The sequence below is a fragment of the Perca fluviatilis genome, chromosome 17 (genome assembly GCF_010015445.1).
Source record: "Perca fluviatilis chromosome 17, GENO_Pfluv_1.0, whole genome shotgun sequence".
Taxonomy (NCBI): Eukaryota; Metazoa; Chordata; class Actinopteri; order Perciformes; family Percidae; genus Perca; species Perca fluviatilis.
In genome coordinates, this window is record NC_053128.1 from 7,499,253 (window position 1) to 7,524,305 (window position 25,053).

General features: G+C 41.2%; 1 protein-coding gene across 2 annotated transcripts in view; it reads right to left on the minus strand.

The window, feature by feature from the left end:
- The window catches only part of sh3bp2 (SH3-domain binding protein 2), a 42,963-nt gene extending 20,124 nt beyond the window's left edge, over positions 1-22,839 (minus strand). Inside the window, exon 1 of one of the 2 annotated variants that reach the window (XM_039778810.1) lies at positions 22,766-22,839. Coding sequence is in view for 1 of the 2 variants with exons in the window: in XM_039778808.1 (XP_039634742.1) it covers positions 6,029-6,132 (104 nt within the window). In the remaining variant the exon portion in view is untranslated. Of the gene's footprint in view, positions 1-6,028; positions 6,415-22,765 lie in introns of those variants that run through there. The other variant, XM_039778808.1, reaches the window with a different exon arrangement.
- Positions 22,840-25,053: the final 2,214 nt, after the last annotated feature.

Sequence of the window (25,053 nt, forward strand, 5' to 3'; positions counted from 1 at the left end):
ATTCGTCGTTCGACTGGCCGGATTTGTCCTTTAAAAACACCAAAGTCATACAATAACATAAACAAACTAACCGATTGAGGCAGCGGTAGCCTAGCAACTCCCGTGTCCTGGTGGTAAAAAAAGTATTTTTTTGTCTGAGATTCTGATGGCTTAGAAGATTGAGGCTTCAGTGCCCTGTGGTAAAAAGCTGCCTGACAGTAAAGCAGTGAAAATATTCTGAATATAACTTACACTTAAACTAATGTCCATTTTTTTTGGGCGGGCCTAAATAATACACTGACTATGCATAAGTAACTCATACATGCCCACTTAAAGCTATAATGTGCAATTATTTTATATTAATGGACATCTGTTACATTCAAGCCATTGCCAAATGAGTTGCTACAAAGCTAATTAAGACTATCAGCTCCACACAACTCTCTCTGTATATCTCAGCATGGCTATGTTTACAAAATGGAGTAGTCCAGCGACTTTCTCGCGCGCAGCAGCTTGAGTGATGCGTTTTAGCAACGTTCAGCATTGGAGACGATAAGGACATACAAATTACAAGATAATAACCTCTTCTGAAGAGTCCATCATGTTTTTATTTTAATCCTCCTTGATTTGTAGGGATAAACACTACAAGCAACTGCGTGGAGGAGGGGCGCAATCACCAAAGGCTTGCGTCATGTGGATGCACCAACAGTGTTATTGTCATTACTTAAAGATTCCTCACGGGGGCGACAGAAACTACGCACCGTAGCTTTAAGAAAATCCAAACGGTCCCATAGACAACCTCCACTAATCAGGGGATTAGGACAGCCTGTGCGTGTGTGCCCGCAAAGGCAAAACCCGGGGTGAAAAAAGTCCACTAAACACAGACTGCAACTGAAAAGCATCATCATAAACAAGACAATGTGAATACTAAAGAACATAAGCAGATTTCTTGCTAAGTCTGAAATGACCGGTTTTTTTGTGAAGCCTATTAATAAACAGACAGACCATTAATCAGCAGATGCGTTGGCATGAAAATGGAGCAAACTCCACATCCACTGATGAAGACTGAATGAAAATTGGAAGTGGAGCGCATAGAATCTCCCAACTGCCGTAGGGTTTTTCACACACTTGTATTCTGTTGAGCTGTTCTGTTTGGCAGCATGGCCTAATTGTTTGTACTTAGTTATTTGTGGGCCAAAATATATTTCAATTGACATGTGTACATGCTACCTCAACATCTGCAATGCTATGACACAGATTACAACAGCTGCCAGGTGTGCGGCTAACCAATGACCTTTCTGTACTATGAGGAAAGTGTGTGTTTTAGGCTCAGACCTGATCATCAAGCACCCACTGCGTCCCGGAAACACACATGCAATCACACGACCACGAGCAGATGGAAAGGTCGTAGGTGAACTGCTGTCCGAGCTGCAGCACCACGCAGAGAAGTGTCTGTCCTGCCCAGGATCAGAGGCTGTCATACAGAGCTTCCTGTTCCCCTTGACGACTGACCACAACGGTTCCTCCACTGCTTTTGTGTACGTACAGTAGGTGTGAACGCATGAATAGAAACTGATAGTAGTATTTTCACAGAGGTTTATGTGAACTGATCAGTTTATTTGTCCAGGCGAATGATTAACAGGGCTGTGACGGATCGTTGCACAATGTAAACATTAAAAGGAAAACCAAGTCAACAAGTTAAAACGATGACTTTGAATTTTTGGTATGGTATTGAAAATGCCAATATTGATATTATTATTATTGTTGCAAATGATTTCAGCCTGTGGTAGTGACACAGATCATTCACAAATCAAGACATGGACCAAGTAGGTTGAGAAACTGTGTCTGCCAACATTTGGAAAGAATCAAGACAAAATTGCATCTCCGGTGTGCAAGAAGCAACAGTTTGGACGCAGTTATGACCATGGTCAGGGATTAACTTTAATTTGTATGGGTACCTGGTAGGGATCGACCGATACTGGTTTTCATTGCCGATAGACAGATATTTGGAGCCAATATGCAATATATAAAAAACTATACGGAAAGCTGAGTTTGTTCTGAACATATCGATATAAAACACATGGGGGATTGGTTTTACGCAAATACCCTAAAAGGTAAATTTAAAAGGTCCCATGGCATGAAAATTTCACTTTATGAGGCCACACCCCCACCCTCCACCTTGCCCCCCCCCCCTCCACGGATAAGGTCTATATAAAAGAGACTTCAGATACAGTATTAGGGGACCACTATGGTCTATATAAAAGAGACTTCAGATACAGTATTAGGGGACCACTAAGGCCTATATAAAAGAGACTTCAGATACAGTATTAGGGGACCACTAAGGCCTATATAAAAGCATCCAAAGAGCACCATGTCATGGGACATTTAAGAAGATATGTGAAAATGCCCTTAGACCTCAGAGGATTAAGTCAGACTCAGTGGTGAGTGGAACCGAATCAGAGGGACAGACACAGAGCTGTAGCCAAGCCAAAGTAGCGCACTTTTCGACTTTTCAACTTTATCGGTTATCAGGCAAATTAAACACCGTTACAGATAATCTGCAAACTGACAAAAAAACAGCCCGATAATTGACAAGGGCCGATAATCTGTCTATTCCTAGTACCTGGTGCTGCTGGTGTCATCTGAGTGGTGGAAATTAACACACAAGATTTACACATATTGTTGCTGGTTCCTTATCAAAAAAACAAAAAACAGAACAGAAAGTTAACTTAATACTTGACGCACACACACCTGCAACAGTGGACTTAATGAAAGCTGAAAAACCAGGTCCTCTTTCTCTACCTTTGGCTTTTCCTATGCATCATCACTTCCTGTGTCCAAATATGGCCATTACACTACACAGGAATTGTCACACTTCTATAACTGCTACAGGAAGGAATTTTCTCAGTCTAAGAGAGAGAGAGAGAGACAGACAGACAGACAGACAGACAGGCACACACGCACACGCACACACACACACACACTACAAAGAAAATGAAATCATACTGTATGAGTTACTGTATTACTTAGAAAGAGAGATATGTATAAAGAGGAAGAGAGAGGTAGAGAGAGAATCAGAGGCAGCAAGAGAGAGCGACAGCATTAAGATTTTGCCCTGACTGTATGCCCACCCCTCCCCCCCCCCCGACATGGGGTCGAGAATGAGAACACATTTCCTGTAAATGCTCCCTTTTCTCTTCTCTGTCTCAAGACAAAAACCATGCTGAGGAATTACCGTGGCAACTGACAGGTGACGTGACTGGAGCACCAGCGTCGGGTGCTTATCTCTACTGGAAAATAAAATGTGTCTCTGAGGAGAAAGACACCAGACAGCCATGACTTATGTCTGATGCCTGCGTCATGCTTTGTGTAGATATTCAAGTGTTTGCTGCATATGTAAACCAAACCAAACATCCATTTGTGACATTGGCACTTTGTATTTTACTGACTGATTTGGTCACACAGCGTTCTCAATTCAAAATCTTTGGAAAAATGACCACGGATGTCAACTTTCTGCCCAAAATGACAGAAAAGTTTGCCTCTCTAGTGGGAACCAAACCTGTGAACTCCCCCAATGTGATTTCGCCCTTCTCCTAGTTACCCTGCTGCTTACATCTCAGACATGGTTTCTGAACTTCAGATAACAAGTCCCTTTGGATTAAACTGGGCAGAACAAGGCAAAAATTAAGACTGTATTCACAAATTGACTAGCATCTGAAATATCAAAAAAAAATAGGACGTGACCTACTGCACAACCTACTTGTGTGCGTAATAATGTTCTTTGCAATGTGGTTACGTCATATCCAGCCTCTGTATTCAGGCCTCATTCACAGTGATGTGACCAAGTTATCTTTGCTCAAGTCCCAAGTAAGTCTCATGTCATTTGGTCCAAGTCTCGAGCAAGTCTCCTGTTATTCTTTAAGTGCAAGTCAAGTCACAGGTTACGTCAAGCCAAGTCAAGTCCTTTAGTTAAGGCAAGTCAAGCACTCTAACCTGTAGTATCCGGTCTTTATAAAGAGAAAGGTATTAGTAGCCCATCTAATAAAATGATTGGCTAGTTTGTATAACTAGTACAAAAGAAGTATGACAGTGAATTTAGTGAAATTAATGTAATCAAAAGCCAAAACAAATGAGTATTGATTTATTTCATATTCCTTCCCTATCACTTTTTAAACTACAGACTACAACATCACACATTATAACATTCTACAACTTGGTGCATCTACAAACCTCAATTCCAATGAAGTTGGGACGTTGTGTAAAATGTAAAAAAATAAATAAAAAAATTACAGAATACAATGATTTGCAAATCCTTTTTAACCTATATTCAATTGAATGCACTACAGAGACAAGATATTTAATGTTCAAACTGATTCAAACTTTGTTGTTTTGCAAATATTCACTCATTTTGAATTTGATGCCTGCAACACATCCAAAAAGAAAAACACTTAATAAGCATTTGGGAACTGAGGACACTAATTGTTGAAGCTTTATAGGTGGAATTCTTTCACTATCTCGCTTGACGTACGACTTCAGTTGCTTAACAGTCCGGGGTCTCCGTTGTTGTATTTTACGCTTCATAAAATGCAGGCAGGCCAGTCTAGTACTCGCACTCTTTTACTACGAAGTCACTCTGTTAACACGTGCAGAATGTGGCTTGGCCCTGTCTTGCTGAAATAAATAGGGACGTCCCTGAAAAAGACGTTGCTTGGATGGCAGCATATGTTGCTCCAAAACCTGTATGTACCTTTCAGCATTAATGGTGCCTTCACAGCTGTGCAAGTTGCCCATGCCATGGTCACTAACACATCCCCATACAATCACAGCTGCTGGCTTTTGAACTTTGCGCTGATAACAGGGATTGAAGGTCACGGGCATTCAATGTTGGTTTTCGGCCTTGCTGCTTACGTGCAGAGATTTCTTCAGATTCCGGTGAACCTCGCCCCATCCATGCTTGTAAACGACTGAGCCTTTTTGGGATGCTCCTTTCATACCCTATCATGACCAATTAACCTGTTCACCTGTAGAATGTTCCAAACAGGTGTTTTTTGAGCATTTCTCAACTTTCCCAGTCTTTTATTGCCCCTGTCCCAGCTTTTTTGGAACGTGTTGCAGGCATCAAATTCAAAATGAGTGAATATTTGCAAAAAATAAAAAAAACGTTTATCAGTTTGAACCTTAAATATCTTGTCTTTGTAGGGTATTCAATTGAATACAGGTTGGAAAGGATTTGCAAATCACTGTATACAAAACGTCCCAACTTCATTGGAATTGGGATTTGTATATTTATTTGACAGATCGAGCTCTTTGGGTAGGTATATGGATTTCTTATTCCCACCTTGTTAAAGTGGGGAATAAGTGGTAAACTACACATTCATCACAGTCATCACTGGTATAGTGTTTGGTAGAGTTTTTACATTTTTTTCTTTTAGATACTGCACCTAACAGCACTTTAAGGTCTCGAGTCAACTTATAAGTCCTAGCTGGGTCTCATGTCATTTATTTTTTGTCAGGTCAACAAAACGGTGACTCCAGTCTATTCGAGTCCAAGTCACCAAGTCTCAAGTCTACATCTCTGCTCATTCAATATAACGTGTTTGCCTCTCTGCTCTGCTGCAGTAGATCAATGATGCCTATTACACCTCCATTCTCTTCTTCTTGCAGTATGACACAAGCAGTGTGTCATACTGCTTGGCTGCACAGAGACAGTGTGTAGACAGTACAATCTGGGTATTGCTCTTCAGCCTGCTTGAAATACAATGCACATTGCTTATGAATATTTTGAGATATTTGAAAGCTGTCAAAATGCCTCTACATCGAATGGGTCATGAGAAAATGCGTACGACATCCTATATCAGGCTCAAGTTGTTGTAAAACTGATCACTTAACCAAGACAGGTAAGGCCAACCTCGAGTCAACTTATCTGGGAGCACATACATACATTTAGTCACAAAAAGTCGACAGCCGAGACGAGACGGACAACGAAAGGTGAAGTCAACAAGACAAAGTGTGCCAGGCTCACGGAAAAAACCAAGATAGAGTTTGAACTTACATGACGTCCCTGTGTTCCCGAGTACATATCCTGGTGCTGGGCTTGCAGCTCCGCGCAAACGACTTGTTCTTCCTCATGGACAGGGCGGACATGTCGGTGGACATGAGGGTGGCAGCACGGCGCAATGTACCACCATACTTTTCAGCCGCGTGGACCGACGGAGGACGGATGTACGCTTGGATGGAGAGCAGAATCGTATAAAGACACGGATTCGAGATTTAAGGGGTGGTTCGATTTGGAAGGAAGAAAAGCAAGGATAGATAAATGAAGAAAAAAAAAAAAAGATGGAGTAAAAGATGAAAATAGTGACTTCAAATAGACCGGGAGATAGAACAATCAGTCGTGTTAGTTAGGAAGTCTGTTGGCGCTCTGAACCCCTAATACATTGCCAGTGGTTTCCCTGACGGGGGCCTCTTCCTCCAGCCCAGGCTTCTCATTGGTCGACCGGCTGCGACATGTTCCTTCCTGCTTTCTCAGAGCTGGTATGTGGTTGGCTGCAGGATACAACCCACACCGCTCCACACACACACACACACACACACACACACACACACACACACACACACACACACACACACACACACACACACACACACACTCCCCCACACATCTCGAACACTCGGACACAAAGGACCTGAGAAAGAGGCTTTGGGACTTTCCATCCCCTAAAATGGAACAATACAGAGGTCAAGTACACAGACACACACACACACACACACACACATATATGTAAATATATATAAGATCTGAAACATAGCTGTTCCTGTGAGGTTGCAGGATTCTTTCTAGTTCCAGTTATAGATCTTCAACAGGCGGTCTGGGGCCCCTAGGGGGTCCTCAGAGTCACTGCAGGTGGGGCCACCAAATTCTTATCAATTTTTGAAAGTTTTTTCAAAAATGAATATGTCTTAACATAATCTCAACATATTATTAGCAAATATAAATCCCCACTGATGATAGGCTTACTGGCCAATATTGTAGGTAAGGTAGTCACTAAGATAGCCACACACATATACAGTAAATTGTAAAGATTCACTGTGCCACATGTTTTGATGATTTATAAAATCATGCCAATAATTATTATTTTAATAGCTTAGTATTCTATAGGGTATAAAGGCTTTAGGCCACCCTACATGTTATTGTAGGCCCGGTTTAATATGTTATATAACTTAATTTTATACAATATATGTAGTAGGGGGTCCCTGATCCGTCTCTCTTTCAATTAAGGGGTCCTTGGCTTAAAAAATTTGAAAAACTTGGTCTGCTTCAACTTTAAGTTCTTTTAAATCACGGCTTAAAACGTTTCTGTGATCTTGCACCAGAACTGTTGCATGGGCTATGCGAAGTGTGCGACCACACAGGGGCCTCACGCCTCTAGGAGCCTCGCACCTGGCCTGGAATCCTGCAGTTTTTTTTTTCATGACTTGACCCAACATGCTTATGAAATGAAATTCATGTGCTTTATACTGTATAAAAAAAGCTTTATTAGTTCATGTAATCCCTGCAGTGTCTAAATGCAGCAGGTAAATCCGAAGCCTCAGCACAGTGCCATTATGCACGGCCTTTCACTGGCTTTACCTTCATTTAGTCTATATCGACGACGTTTTACTTCTGGGATTATTCAGGTGCTGCCGGAAATTCCGTCAGATGTCCCTTCTTTTTTGGCCACATGTCCGTTACCTTTAGCTTTCTTTGTGTTGGAATTTTAAACTGGATTTCTGAGGACTATGGTTAACTGCTCCTCAGATCTCTGCAGGGTAAATCCAGACAGCTAGCTAGACTATCTGTCCAATCGGAGTTTTCTGTTGCACGACTAAAACAACCTTTAAATGTACACATGTCCCACCAAAACAAGTTCCTTCCCGAGGCTATTTTGCAGAGGCGCCGTCACTGTGTCATGGGCCAAGATGATTGTGATTGGTTTAAAGAAATGCCAATAAACCAGAGCACGTTTTTTCCCATCCCGCATTGCTGTGTGGACTAGCCAGAGTGCAGCGTTGTGGAGGAAGGTCTGGCAATGCGAGACTAACCATTAAATCGCCTGAAAATGACACCAGGCTGCTATTGTATAACCATACAGACCTCTATACCAGAGATCTTCAACATGGGGTCCGGGAACCCTAGGGGGTCCTCAGGAGTTACTGCCAGAGGGGGGCCACCAAATTATTGTTAATTTTTAGTTTTTACATTATTTTCAAACACTTAAGTGTCTCAACATGTATCCAAAACATTATTAGCTAAATTAAATTGGCCTATTTGTGAAAAAAAAAAAGCCAAGGACCCCTTAATTGAAAGAGAGACGGATCAGGGACCCCCTACTACATATATTGTATAAAATTAAGTTATATAACATATTAAACCGGGCCAACAATAACATGTAGGGTGGCCTAAAGCCTTATACCCTATAGAATACTAAGCTATTAAAATAATAAGGTATCCACAGATAAAGTTTATCCTAAGGATTCACTGTACCACATTTATGTTTAGTATGAAAACATGATTCATAAAATCATGCCAACAATTATTTTTTAATAGCTTATTATTCTGCACTAAAAAGGTATGTATAAAGGCTCTAGACCACCCTACATGTCATTGTAGGCCCAGTTTAATATGCAACTTAATTTTAAACAGTAATGTAGGGGGTCCCTGATCCATCTCTCTCAGTTAAGGGGTCCTTGGCTTAAAAAACGTTGAAGACCCCTGGTCTACACACATTCGATTGGTACTTATAACTGGATATTCTGCTTTTCGGTTAACAGGGCTCATCATAGCCTCTTTTCCAACTTTCTTTTTAACAAAAGTACAATCTGGTGTCTTATCCTTGAAATAGATTGCAGTACAAACGCTGTGTAAGATTAATTGCTAAACTATGTGACCATTTCCGAGGTGAGATACATTAGAGTCATTGCCTAGTAACGGGGACGCTGGCGAGATTGACGCCGCTCTGTCTGGCTTGTTTACTTTCAGTAATTTTACTCTTTTTCGCAAATGCATTGATCATTTTGTTTGATTTTCATACTCCGTTCATTAGCAAAGTTCAATGGTTATATATAGCTACGCATTTTGTCATTTTTCTCCGCTGTATTTTGTTTTATACGGGGTTGGAGTCTGACGTGATGCCTGATGACTCAACTTCGCTCTGCTCAACATCCGCTCATTGACAGGCAAGGGACATCTCATCCAGGACTTCACCTCCGATCGTAAGCTAGACTTTCTTTGTTTAACCGAGACATGGCAACAGCCCGACGGCTTTTCTCAGCTGACTGAATCCACTCCTAGTGGGGTTGTTTACATCTGTCAACCCCGTGGCTCCGGCCGGGGAGGAGGTCTTGCCATAATGAACTGCGAGAAGTAGAAAGTCTCGCCGGTGTCTGTGCCTGTCTCCAGCTCGTTTGAACCTGCTGTCAGGTCCCACTCCAACCATCAATCAGTTCTTCCAGAAAAATGCAGAGTTTTTTTCTGATTGTTGCGGGCAAAAATCCTTGATTATGCGGCACGTTTTCTTAAAAAATGCAATGTAATATGCGGGATATTTATGCAATTTTATGCAATGAAATTGCGGGAACTTGCAAAAACTGCGGTTTGATGAAAAAGAGAAAAAAAAGTGATTCCCCAACACCCTGCTTTTGATGATGTTCACGTCGCGGAATAACGTCACTTCATAACGTCACTTCATAACGTCACTTCATAACGTCACTTCATAACGTCACTTCATAACGTCACTTCATAACGTCACTTCATAACGTCACTTCATAACGTCACTTCATAACGTCACTTCATAACGTCACTTCAAAACGTCACTTCATAACGTCACTTCAAAACGTCACTTCATAACGTCACTTCATAACGTCACTTCATAACGTCACTTCATAACGTCACTTCAAAACGTCACTTCATAACGTCACTTCATAACGTCACTTCAAAACGTCACTTCATAACGTCACTTCATAACGTCACTTCATAACGTCACTTCAAAACGTCACTTCATAACGTCACTTCAAAACGTCACTTCAAAACGTCACTTCATAACGTCACTTCATAACGTCACTTCATAACGTCACTTCAAAACGTCACTTCATAACGTCACTTCATAACGTCACTTCATAACGTCACTTCAAAACGTCACTTCAAAACGTCACTTCATAACGTCACTTCATAACGTCACTTCATAACGTCACTTCATAACGTCACTTCAAAACGTCACTTCATAACGTCACTTCATAACGTCACACCAAAACGTCACTTCATAGCGACGTCACTTCATAACGTCACTTCATAACGTCACTTCAAAACGTCACTTCATAACGTAACTTCATAACGTCACTTCAACGCGTCACTTCAAAACGTCACTTCATAACGTCACTTCATAACGTCACTTCAAAACACCACGTCACTACAAAACGTCACTTCAAAACGTCACTTCGCCAACGTCACTTCGCCAAAATCACTTCATAACGTCACTTCATAACGCGTCACTTCAAAACGTCACTTCGCCAACGTCACTTCATAACGTCACTTCAAAACGTCACTTCATAACGTCACTTCATAACGTCACTTCATAACGTCACTTCATAACGTCACTTCATAACGTCACTTCAAAACGTCACTTCATAACGTCACTTCATAACGTCACTTCATAACGTCACTTCATAACGTCACTTCATAACGTCACTTCATAACGTTCCCATGGCAACAGGGAAAAATGGCTGCTCCTGTGTGAATACAGGAGCAGCCATATAGACATATAGCCATATAGACATTTTTTGTAAACGCAACATTTTTCAACTTTCTGCTAAGATATTATGTGACTTTTTTGCAACGAAAATGCGGGGATTATGAAATCATGCAAGCCCCGCATATTTTGCGCGGAAATCGGCAATTTATGCGGCGCAAGTGCGGCGTATTTGAACATAAATATGCGGACTTTGGCTGATTATGCATTGAATTATGCGATTGCATAATCGCGTTTTTCTGGAAGGACTGATCAATGCTACTGTCTATCGCCCCCCTAAACCGAACAGTGAATTTTTAAATGACTTTGCTGCTTTTCTCACCCGCTTATCCTCTCTCTCATCAAACATAATACTGCTGGGCGATTTCAATATCCACATGGACAATATCAATCTGCCTCTCACCAAAGACTTCACCTCCTGCTTAGAGAGTTTTGGATGTCAGCAACACACCACTTTCCCCACACACTCCAAAGGACATATTCTGGACTTAATCAGCTGCTCTGGTGTCACCCCTTCTGACCTTACAGCTGATGAACTCCCCATAACTGACCACCTTCTCCTCTCATTTACAGTGAAACTCACTCTCTCCATCTCTAAAATACCACGCCTTATTTCATTTCGGAATATAAAGAATATCAACCCCGCCACTCTCATGTCAAGTATCCACTCCTCCTGCCCAGGGTGCGAACTACGGGGGAGCTAGGGGGAGCTCGGCTCCCCTTAATAAGACATGGGCTCCCCTGAAAACGTGATTTGTGAAATTTTGGGGGGTCTCTAAAAATATTGACAATGTGTCATTTTGACGTGCAATTTCAGTTTTGTGTAATGTGATCAACGTGGATTATAATGTGTAAAACTGCAAAAATATAATTCATGCGTGATGGTGATTTAAACCCATTTCACTTCAATAAAGAAAACTATACATGTTATTCTTGTTATGAGCATCAAGGCGTGGCGACGCTGCGGTGCAAATCCAACTCATGTTTAGTAGGCTACATGTTAACTCAAAGATTTGTAGAAAAAATATAAACATTGGAGGCCATTAATCGGTGCGCAAAGTCCTTGAAATACATTCTGCAGTAAGCATCATATAGCCATGGCAAAAAGAAAACAAGGCAGTTTAATTAATTTTGGTTTTACTAAGAAACTGTGTAGCGATGTTAATAGCACGACTAATTCACCTGCTGCAAGCCCTGTTAGCACACCTCCCACCGGGGTGACAACGAAAGAAGAAGAAGAAATAATGTCCTCTCTGGCTGAAGATGATCCTAACCCCTCTCGCTCCTCTCCAGTTAAACTGGAACAGCCAGCAGTGGAGAGCCTGGAAGAGCTATGGTCTAATTGAACGGAGGAATTCTGGTATTCTTCTTATTGTTTATATATTTGTGGGTGGCTGTTTGCCCTATCTATTCCTGTCGATAAAGTATGATAGGGTAAATCCTGTATAGTGCATACACTTGTAGCTGTTATGTATCTTTGTAAGTCATTGTAAGTTGGCCACGGTATAGTTCGAACACTGCTCCTGCCTCCCTGCCACTCACAATCTATCCACCCCCGATGAGCTGGTCTCTCATTGCAACACTGGACTCCATAATATTCTTAATTCCCTTGCTCCGTTAAAAAACAGATCTGTTTCTTTTTCCATCTCTGCCCCTTGGTTCACCCCCTGATCTTCGTCTCATGAAAGCCAAAGGTCGGCAACTTGAACGTCTTCATAGAAAAACTGGTCTCACTATTCACAAAGAAATGTACAATAACCACATCTTACGTTATAAGTACTCCATTGCTAGCACCAAAACCCACTACTACTGGTATAATCACTGCCAACAAAGCAAACTCCAAGTCCCTGTTTTCCCTATTTAACAATATCACCCAACCCCAGGACTTTCTCCCCCCTCACTTGTATACAACCTCCTTCTGCAACTCCATTATCCACCAAATCCACTTTATCCGAAACCAGCAGTTTTCCTCTCACTATTGATAACACCCTACCCCAGGGTTAAGAGTCTGGGTGTCATCCTTTCAACCACACATCAATAACATTACCCGGTCTGCCTACTTCCACCTACGAAATATCAATCGCCTCCGCCCCTCCCTTACCTACGGTGGCCGGGAAGTGCAATGCAACATTACAAAGAATGAAACACTTTTACATTTTGGAAAACAAATTTACATTTTGGAAAACAAATTTACATTTTGGAAAACAAAATAACATTTTAGAAAACAAATTTACATTTTAGAAAACAAATTTACATTTTGGAAAACAAAATAACATTTTAGAAAACAAATTTACATTTTAGAAAACAAATTTACATTTTCGAAAACAAATTAACAAGATGCAAAACCCTTTTACCAGTCCCGAAACAAATTTACAAATGACAGATTCTTCACGGAAAGGGAATGTACCACATACCGGAAGTGATGAGGTTTTGTATACATGTCGCCTTGACTACGGCAGTTATGGATCGAATGCGTCAATAGAGCCGCCATCTTGGAACAGGGGAGGCACTGCCTTATATACTGTCTATGGGCCGTCCTTAATGCATCAGCGTCAATGTAGGCAAAGGTCTAACGGAAATAAAATCACTATAAATCGTCAAAATCTCATGCGATGTTCTAGTTTTTTTTAAACAAAAAGACAAAGAGACTAATTAATGTGTTAATACAAAGAATATTTATTATAATCAGTTCACAGATATGAGTACAAACGGAAACTTCACCCTTCTGAACTAAGAGGTTCTGCTTCAAAGTGAAGTTTAAACAGACTGAAATGTCCAGGCTCACTCCCCCACTAATGATTCATTTATTTCTGCATGTATTTATTTATTTAACGAGACTTTAAGTTCCGTGTTTAGGTAGATCCACAGTCCGAGTCCCGCCAGACTCCCTTTAGGAAACCTGTGATTTAAACTTCAGCAGGCTGTGACAGTCCGCTCCGTTTAGTCCTGGATCTGATTCTCCCGGGCTTCCCTTCCCTCCAGCGGGCCCAGCAATACGGCCTGGGTCTCCAGCTGCGTGGTGTCGGTTTTGGCTCCCAGGAATGGGCAGTGAGCTCCAGGTCCTGCAGCTGCAGACGGACTCAGCTGCCCCCTGCTGTAGCTTCGATCCGCCGCGGCTGTCGATCACGTTCCCTGTTTTTCCAATGTTTCCGTCAGGTCCGCGTCATATAAAAACTCCAAACACCGACCACACGTAAAGTCACCATAAACTTCATTCACGCCATATACTCACTCACAACAACACAAATTGACTGCGCTCACCAACAACACCGCATCACTTCCGGTATGTGGTACATTCCCTTTCCGTGAAGAATCTGTCATTTGTAAATTTGTTTCGGGACTGGTAAAAGTGTTTTGCATCTTGTTAATTTGTTTTCTAAAATGTAAATTTGTTTTCGAAAATGTAAATTTGTTTTCGAAAATGTAAATTTGTTTTCTAAAATGTTATTTTGTTTTCGAAAATGTAAATTTGTTTTCTAAAACGTAAATTTGTTTTCGAAAATGTTATTTTGTTTTCCAAAATGTAAATTTGTTTTCTAAAACGTAAATTTGTTTTCCAAAATGTTATTTTGTTTTCCAAAATGTAAATTTGTTTTCGAAAATGTTATTTTGTTTTCCAAAATGTAAATTTGTTTTCTAAAATGTTATTTTGTTTTCCAAAATGTAAATTTGTTTTCCAAAATGTAAATTTGTTTTCCAAAATGTAAATTTGTCTCGAGCTTTGTAAAAGTGTTTCATTCTTTGTAATGTTGCATTGCACTTCCCGGCCACCGTACTTACCCCCCCACACTGCCGCCATCCTTGTCCACAGTCTCGTCACTTCCCGTCTGGATTAGTGCAACTCTCTCCTCTTCAGTCTCCCTCACAAATCCCTTCGTAAACTTCAACCGGTACAGAATTCAGCTGCCCGCATCATAACCTGAACCCCCTCCATCCACCACATCACCCCTGTCCTCTCAACAGCTCCACTGGCTCCCGGGTCCAGTTCCGTATCCAATTCAAAGTCCTCCTGTTTACATTCAAGGCCATCCACAACCCCCCCCCCATATTTGTCTTATCTCCTCCAGGTTCAACACATTCTCACACCCAACTCGTAAAATAAGGACGTTCGGTCAGGAGCCTTTCTCGTTCTTATTTGACGTTAAAAGTCTCCTTTAGCGTCTCATGTAAACGTGCTTGGTCGCCACTATTGCCGTCCCTTTTTCGTCCGGGAAAGGACGCCTCAAAAGCCGGGAAACAAAACAAAACGCCACACGCGGGGCGCGAACCCGAGTCTCCTGAGCGAAAGTCCGATGTTTTACCCATCCGCCACCCCAACCACCATCCTTACCCAGCAATTTCCCCTTACATACCACTCGCTAAAGCTCATCCAACTGCGGCTCTCCCCAGCACGTTACACAAATACGCCGAAGGGTGCCTTTTTCGTCGCATCACACGCTGATCGTTATTATAGTAACTACCTGATGGTTGCTCTAAACCACCCAGACATTTCCTGAGGAAAAGCTTTCTGTTTGCTGAGCTTTCTTCATCACGTTTAACTGTGATTGGCACGGCTGTTTCAGAGCGATATAACCATTAATGTGACAGAGTATCGAATAAAAAATAATGCTCACAAAACCTGCTGATCTACTGTTTATTGACATTCACCATCAGTCCTATTGGTTGTCGCGCTGCTGCACATACACAAACCAAAATAGAGGCTGAGCATGGAAACACCCACGCACTCTGTGCACCTAAAAATACCGCATTACACTTAGCATTTATTTACAAAATTTAAATTGGGAAATTTTAAACATAGGGTGCCATGCATGCTTTTGCACCTCCCCCCCCCATAAATCTGAAACTAAAATAGCCATGTGGGTGTTACAGTGATTCATGCATATGCATGTCAATGAGCAGCCACTCACACCTGCACACAAAACACATGTAGTTTATAAAAAAGTTTTATTATCAATTTAACTACCCAACAATACATAGGTTTACAAGTCCAGCTGAGATGACTAAATGATTAAAGACTTTTTTTTCCCCTTTCTTTTTTGTCTTTAAGTATATTTTCATGGTGATACTTACATACTTTTACTTAAGTAACGTTTTCAATGCAGGACTTTTACTTGTAACAGAGTATTTTTACATAGTGGTATTAGTACTTTTACTGAAGTAAAGGATCTGAATACTTCTTCCACCACTGGTCATGAGGCTGGCAGACCAGTGGTGTTACACTCAATTCCTAGCAGACTGCCAGCATGAAGAATCTCTGAGACCCAACAGCAAGTCCAGTTTGTTGTTTTAATGACCTAACTGGACATTGTGCTTACTGTAAGTAAGTAGTAAGTAAAGTTAATTTATATAGCACTTATCACAGAGTCACAAAGTCATTTACAGGCTAAATACATACATTAAAACAAATCGACTGTGTGTGTGTGCAAGCACGCGTGCATGCAATGCTAGTATCTATCTATCTATCTATCTATCTATCTATTTGCAATTTTGTAAAGCAACTCAGTTAGTTGCTGCTTTGTATAATGTGATCTGACCTCTGTTACAAACTACAATGAACAACTCAGCAGCATAACGTCTAATTTTGGTTCCAAGACCTCGAACCGCTGTCTCAGCTAAAACTCATGTGTTAAAGTTAGAATTTGAAACCAACTAAAGAGCAGGTTTTATTGCTACTTCTGCTGCTGCTCAGTTGCATCACCAGGTTTAAGATAAAGTGTCAGAGACTATATCACACAGCATACAGTCCTCTGTACTCAGCAACACTTAACAGATTAGGTCTATGGGTCTAAGCAGGCACCATGCAGCATTAGAATGAAACATGATCGAGTGGTAGAAACTGTAGTCCTCATGATAGAGTTTTAGCCCTGAAATTTATTGTTACTTTAAATTTCAGTGTCCTTTCAGTGCGATTCAGCAATTTATCTGAACACAACTATGTAATAGAAACACCAAGTAGAAAAGAAAGTCCACTCAGGTGTGTCGTGCCAATCTTTTGCAGCCTTAATTATGCTTGGTAAGAGGGTATTTATGGTGAAATTGATTGAGGTGCCTTAGAATTGCCTCATACAATGTGAGGCATCTTGTGATCTTTTACATGATGATGCTATTTTGATGAGTCGACTCAACAATCGCGTTTAGAAAAGTTTAATAATTTACGTTGTTTGAAAGACAGATGAACTGATCAGTCTGAAGTTATCCTTCTTTTCTTTTAGATTCCCCAACATGCATATGACTAGCCAGGTGGGTGTGGATCAGGTGGGTACTGCAGAATATGAACCTGTCTGCAATCTTTAAAAAAAAAAAAGAGTCTATGTTAAGTCAATCCTGAGTGTACCTTTTTTATTGGGGTCAAGCTCCCAATCAAAGAGGCACACATTCGTTTACAGTTACAGTATTGTATCTAGATGATGTGGCGGTCTATGATAACATGATCATCTTGAGCACACACAGTTTCACACACAGTTTGCTTTGCACCTGACTGATAGTCAACTTGGTCACATGCAAGTTTGCAAAAGCCTTTGTTGTTTTTTTGCAAGGTGGTTGACCGAACTGAGGCTTGATCGGTAAATGCTAAAGAAGAAGCTTGTGCCCAGTACTTTCTGCATCCTGTCTTAATCATCCCGTTCAACTCCAATTGGATTTCATTAGAGGGGCTTTACTTGACATTCAGAACATTAATATAGCATCAAACAAGTATTTGTTATGTAAAGATGTAGTGTAAGTAAGTAATGGCATCCTGATCAGAGAATGTCACACTCCTTCTGTGTGTGTATGTGTAATTCGAGCTACTCTGTTCTTTGTTTTGATAGCCGGTCCGGCTGCGCGTAAGATTGGTGCTGGAGATGGAGGGGGTTGAGCTGTCTGTCAGTTATTTTCCAAAAATGTTAACTTTCATCAGTGAAATGTATCCATATTTCAAAAAGAAGTGCTTGCCCACATTTGGGCATTACATCTTTTTTTATGTAAGTCAAGTCTAGAGTGGTTATTCAGATCAAAAGAGGAAACTACAATGTCCAAATCAGCAATTTATGAGGCTATTTTTTAAAACTTTACATTCTTGTCAAGTACACCTGTATAAAATCTTAGAAAATAGAACTACATCAAAAAAGAAAATGTTTTTGCAGATCCTTATAGCGGAAAAAAATAGTTATTTATATAGTAGTATGACGCAAAAGGACCTCAGGCTACTGTTATTTTGGAATTAAACTTTTGAGCGTGTAACTGCAATTACTGACAAGCATGCGGGTTAACCACAGGAAATGCCGCTGCAGCTGAACATAGATTGAACTAATGATGTTCAGTGAAGATTTAGTTAAGATTACAGATTCTACATACAGTAAGAGCCCACCAAGAACATTTGCACCGCAGTGCTGTAACACACAGCAGAGACACAATGAAGTGCATGGTGTGACTTATGAGAGTCACATTAGTGAGGACTACTGGATTCCGATTACAGTGAGTCATCTGCCCAGTCTCCAACCACAAGGCCTTTGTTTGTTAGCAAGCAACATAACCAGACTGAGTCAAAGCAAAACCGGGCTGGCCTGACACACTCCTCATGCATCAGGTTACTGCCCGTACTGTATCCAATCAATTAAGTGACTGCCTACTACTACTGTCCATTCTTCCATCTTAAACTTTGACCCTCTCAGTGTATGTTTTCACTTCATCAAAGTTGATTGGAACATTTTGGTCACCTAGAAATGTCGTCTTCAGAGTTCTTCCAACCGAACTAGCTAGCTAGCGCTTGCGTTAGCAGAGGCCTGTACTACGAATCAAGATCAACATGCCCTGGATTTATTTCAGTTACCCAGCTTCTCCTAACCTAACAACCGCGGTCCTGCGTAACCCGTGTCACGACGGTGGTTATCAACTAGTTCAGTCAACCATCAGGGTTTCCCAATCTAGCCACGCCCGCGTTCACATAAAAGATGCAGTGTTTGCACAGCACTACCAATCGCAAACATCTACCAGAGCCGCATATTTTACATAAGAAGAACAAACTATGATTCTACATAAATATGAAGAACACAGACACAGTTTTACAGGCAAAACGCAATACAGTCACTGCTTCCTAAAACAGGAAGGAAAGCTGGCAAAAAATTGCAGACACTGTAGATGCGTAAATCACAACGCTTATCAATATCACTTCCCCCATCAGTCAGGCACAAGATCTAACCATGATAACACTTGTGCTTTCCATAAACTGCTGTTGCTTTAGTCTATTATTTCAGTTGCAACCCTGGCAGTGGGAAGCGATCGTGAGAGCAAATAAAAAAATATAAAAACATAATTCAAACCGATGTGCGCATTGGCAACACACGGCTCAACAAGCCGACAAATAGCCTATACGCAATAACCTGCTCCCGAGCAGGTTAGGCGTTCAGCATAAGTTACCACGGCGATTGAACCCTGTAACAAGTAATCCACCGTCGTAATACACAAAAACCTTGGGTTGAACCTGAAGTTACCTTGTTAACACCAAATCTTGCTTTGTAGTACAAGCCTCTGGTCACTTAAAGGAGAACTCCGGCCAAGTTTTACGTTAATCTTGACCGCTATAAATACGCTAGTACAGTAGATAGAAAAGAAAAACAAGCTGAATCGGTGCTAGTAACACGGAGCTGCTGCAGCTACATGTAGAGCTCCAACTTAGCTAAAACGGCAGTTGTGGGGACATGATCTAAAGAGTGCCTTTATATAAATACAATTCAAATGTCTGTGCAACATGAACAGGGCCCTTACGTGACAACAAGATGCGTTTTCAACTCAGACATCCTGCCGGTAGCTAGCTCGCCCTGCTAGCTGACATGCTTGCTTCTCCCCGCCTTCGTCGCCTGCCGCGGCCGACAACGGGAGGAAAGGCAGAGAACCATGTTTCTGTGGATAAAACATCAATCCTCTTGGCTTCTCCATGTTTACAGTTGTGTTCCACAAGTACATGTGGAGGTTCATTAGCCCTACCTGTGGAAAGAACCTACAGCATAACAGCAGGACTAGCTGGAGAGCTACATTATGATGACACTGTTGCACACACGGATAGAAAGCAACATGCACTTGACGGCTGAAAGATCCACATCTAACACATTTGAACAGAGACAAGGGCTATGATCTCCATCCCAACACAGTACACAACTACTTGTTATTGTGTGTCTTATATTTCACACTTTGAAACGGATGGAAGCTCAGAAAGCTAGTAAGTGGACTCGTGAGTTTGGATTGTGTTGTAACACACACACACACAAGTTCCCAAAGGCCAAAATGAACTTATACGCTCAAAACTACTTTTGTATTAAGAACAGTCCTAGGGTTTATGACTTAATCAACTCCTTTATATTAGTGCAGTAGTGTTTAATGAGTTAAATCCAACTCTACATATAGTTTACCACTTAACATTCCCTTTAAAAAAAAAAACAATTAAAAAAAAAAAAAAAAAAAAAAAACCGGTGCATACCATATAAATCAGAAGTCGTGTGAAGTCGTGTTTAAACAAGAGTAAACAAAGTTTATTATCTTCTTACCGCAAACTACCCAATAAAAAGCAATTAAAGAGTGAAAAACACTGTGTCCCCAGTGCTACCACCAGCATAGCTTAGCATGGCAACAAACAAGCTTTACAAATCTTTATCAACTGTATAAATAAGGATATTTTGTGACATCAACATATATCAAAGTATTGCGTGTGTTCAAAAATATAAAATAATCTGATGGTCAAAGCTAAACCCCTTCACTAGTGATTATCCAGTCATATCTTAGCAACCTAGGCACGGTAGGCCTGTCAAACCGCTAATTAGCTTATAATGCTAGTTGCCAGGGCACTGGCAACTAGCATTAACAAGAAATCGCTATTTCTACACCACTAACAAGGCTCAAAATAGCACCACACTTCCACGGTAGCATAATGAGGGTCCCTACATGTAATCTGAAGCATTGAGAACTTTGTAAGTGTACAGACAGTTTATTAAAAAGATGGTTTAGAAAGACAGTACCTTTCACGTATACAGGCGGGCGCCATCTTGGGAAAACAGTCATGTCCAGTTGAACGACGAACGCCGTGCAACCAGTAACATAGCTCAAGCACGGCGTTCGTCGTTCGACTGGTCGAAACTGTTAAAAATCACAGTCAGAGCATCCAACCAACTCACAGAGCTAACATTAAGTAAGCTAGCTAGCTAGCTAGCTGCTGACAAATTGATCTGGTAATGATTTACCACTTTTTTTATATTAAGAATATACTACCACCAAACAAAATTTAATAGGGTTGGGTAACATTCACATTTAAACTGATATCAGAACTTCTCAAACTTGTCAATCTCAACTTTGTTATTCTTTGCTGGAGATTACAGCGCTGATTTATCACCGTCAGTCCGCATCCACAAAACCAACACCCACACCACCTGACACACATCTAGCTAGTGATGTTAACGAAACAGCTACCTGCTCGTACTGAGGACGTCTGGCACGCTGTAAAAAATGTGTATGAGAAGCAAGAATTAACGTTACACTATTGGATATTATATATTTGTCTAACTTATAACCATGGCTTATTAACATTAACAGATCAATTACCTCAGCTCTCCAGAACTGGGATCGCCAGTCATCTTTGAAAAGCGCTATTTGTCAAGCTACTGTAGCTGTATTTGGCTGGACCATAGGAACGCAGAAGCTAAGGGTTTCGTCATATATACGTGGGGGTGGTTTCATCTAAAATAGGTTGGAAAAAACAATAGGAGCGGTATAGCAACTAGGCAGACAGGGCTACGCCAGTTTTTCCCACACATAGACCAATGTGTGGCGGTGCGCCTCACTATCAACACCGGTCGCCGCACATTGCGTTTCGTTATTAATTTCTTTTTTTAAAACGCTATTTAAAACACGTTCTTCTGCATTTCCTTTCCCTGCTCTCCTCCGTCTCTCTGTCACTTGTGTCTCGCTCACACACACACACACACACACACACACACACACACCCGCACACACACACACACACACACACACACACACACACACACACACACACACACACACACACACACTTCCTCCCACCGTGCAGCTTTTGCTGTTTTTACCCCCAGCTGTGAATCAAATAAACTTATTATAAGTAATGTTATGTCATTTTTTTTACTCTTACACTCAATGTTTGCTGCTTCAATCCAGATGAGTATTGAAAAGTATTTTCCACGACTGAAAAAGGCACGAGTTGAGGATGAGGACCAGCCTGAACCGGAGCTATCAGTCTGAGCTGAACAGTCCGACAAGTGGAATTAGTTATGTTATTAATTTGTTTTACAGTTTTTTCAGGCTTCAACTAGTGAAAGACAGGGTCAGGGAGAGAAAGAGATAGATTCGTTAGGCATTAAAGTAGGAAACTTCCAAGTGCGTGTCCTCAGTTTTTGATACTTGATTGTTACGAAAATAAGTAACCCCCCAATTTATTATTTCTGTACGACAGCAGTTTGTAAAGCAATTTGAGAATCAAAATGTCATGATACAGATCGGCTGAGTAGGTGACGGCGCAGTGGATGTGACACATGCCTTTGGTGTGGGAGATCTGGGTTCAATTCCCACTGCGATACATCAACCAACGTGTCCCTGAGCAAGACACTTAACCCATAGTTGGTCCAGAGACAGTACAGTATAGCAATTGTGAGTTGCTTTGGATAATAAAGTCTCAGCTAAATGACATTTAATGTAATATTACATAATTGCCATGCCTTACACTTCATTGCATAGGAACTTTTACTAGCTGGTTTCATTGGTGTAGCTTTTCTTTCCGGATCCATGTATTGGTCCATTAAAACCAACAAAAACAGAATATGAAATATAACAGCATATAAACAGAAAACGTTATCTAAATGACTTGCATATCTATAGCGTGTGAGTGTGTAGAGGGAATGCTACACACAGCAAGTGTTAAAACAATCCTAGCAGCAGTGCAGCTATCCTTTCAAATAAAAGCACACAACTTGGATAAAGTCTTGTTAAAAAGTTTTCATTAAACTCACCCATGGAGTGCTGTGTCAGCTGTGTAGCTCCTCTGTCTGTGTTTGTGTCATCAGTGGTTTGAGCCCTGCAGAACTGCGCTTCAGCCCGGTTCACTTCCTGGCGTGGCGCTTCAGAGCTACTGTATGAAGTGTCATGACACCCTCCCTTCAACCACAAGAGAAACTGACTGCAGCTCTCATACAAACACAGACAGGCAGACATACAGCACTGTTTTATGGTGTAACATTAACCTTATTTTGCAGCATGTTGAGTCAGGCTGCTTGAATGAAGAAAGAAATGAAGAAATGACAAAACTGTGAGAACATGTAGAGTATGTGTGTATACATGTATCAAGTTTCTCTGGCTGTATGCCTGCAGCCAGAACATCATGACCAACTTCCCCCTTTACATTGTCGACGGACCACTCCTAGCATCTGGTCAGCAATTATGTCGTGAATAAACAAGAAGACAGCAAAAAAGAAAGTGGCATGAAAAGAAAAGACTCAAGTACAAGTACCTCAAGTGTGTACTAAAGAACAGTACTTGGGTAAATGTACTTCCATTCCACCATGGTACTTTCCACAGGTCACATTAACTTCTCCTTACATCATCATTTTCATGACAAGAATACTATTAATATGCTGAGAAACTCCATGCAGAAACACACATACTTGTATCTGGAGTATCTCTAAAATACAGTCTGGTTGGTGATGTTTTATTTTAAAGTGCCCATATTATGCTCATTTTCAGGTTCATAATTGTATTTTGAGGTTGTACCAGAATAGGTTTACATGGTTTAATTTTCAAAAAACACTATATTTTTTGTTGTACTGCACATTGCTGCAGCTCCTCTTTTCACCATGTGTGTTCAGGGCTCTGTTTTAGCTACAGAGTGAGACATCTTACTTCTGTATCATCTTTGTCGACACTCGCACATGCTCAGTAGCTAGGTAAGGATCATATCAGCTAGCTAGCTGTTTCCATAGACAGTGAAAGAAAGGCCGTTTCTCGAACTTCGGTCAGTTACAAGACAGGATTAGCTGGGAGACTTCTAAACGAGGGCGCACTTCCAACTTTGCGTGGAATACCTGCAGAACAGGGACATGTAAGTAGTTCTTTTGTAGATTATGGTGAACTAGTGTGCGCTGTAGCAGTGTTTTGCTAGTGTAGTGTCTTTAGATACTACACTAGCATGCTAGCGCTAGCATTCTAGCGGTTCACCACCTCATTTCGGCTACTGACGTAGAAAGCCGTGCAGATTTTGAACAGCTCACCCGGAGACTGAAGGCAGAAGACATTCAGAAACCGTATCTCACTCAGAACAGCATAGATGGGTTTTTTTTCAAAGTTTGTATGCGTGTGGAAGCACCCAAGACACAAAATAACACCCGAAATCCCAGAAAAAGTGTTTTTTTTCATAATATAAAAAAGTGCTGATGCTTTTAACACTCTCATCCCGCTAGTTTTAATTTTTTAGCTCCCCATCCTTGACTCTGCAGAGGTTTATGAGCCAGATATGCTAATTAGAGAGCAGCAGAGTCAGGAATGGAAGCACAGGAGCTGCACACATACCAGACTCATTCAAACATATTTCCGCCCTGGATGGACACACACACACACACACACACACACACACACGCATGCATGCACGCACACACACACACACACACACACACACACACACACACACACACACACACACACACACACACACACACACACACACACACACACACACACACACTTTGGTGTTTATGTAAATGTGCAAAACCGAAATGGCTGACTGCCAAATCCTGTCAGTAAACAAAACTTGTTTGAGTCTCAAACTGCCTCCGATTGGGCACCTGGGTAGCTCACCTGGTGGAGAGGGCGCCCATATGTAGAGGTTTACTCCTCGACGCGGCGGCCGCAGGTTCGACTCTGACCTGCGGCCCTTTGCTGCATGTCATTCCCCCTCTCTCTCCCCTTTCAGGTCTAAGCTGTCCTATACAAATAAAGGCCTAAAATTCCCAAAAACATAATCTTAAAAAAAAAAAACTGCCTCCGATTTTCGACTAGCTCGGGCCCCTGCGCACACACACACAAGTTGTGAGTTGTGTTTGGTGTCTGAAAAGCATCAATGCAAAAGAGTAGTAGTGTCTGCTCCCTGTTGTATTATATAACATTACAGAATAGCGATTTGTTGTAGATGTGTTGCTATTCTTACATCCTTTGTTGCTGGGTTAAAAATGTGAATTTTGCCCTGAACGTGGCACTACAGGGTCATGAGGTCATCAAAGTCAGTCTGGTTCATCCCTCTGGAGGGCGT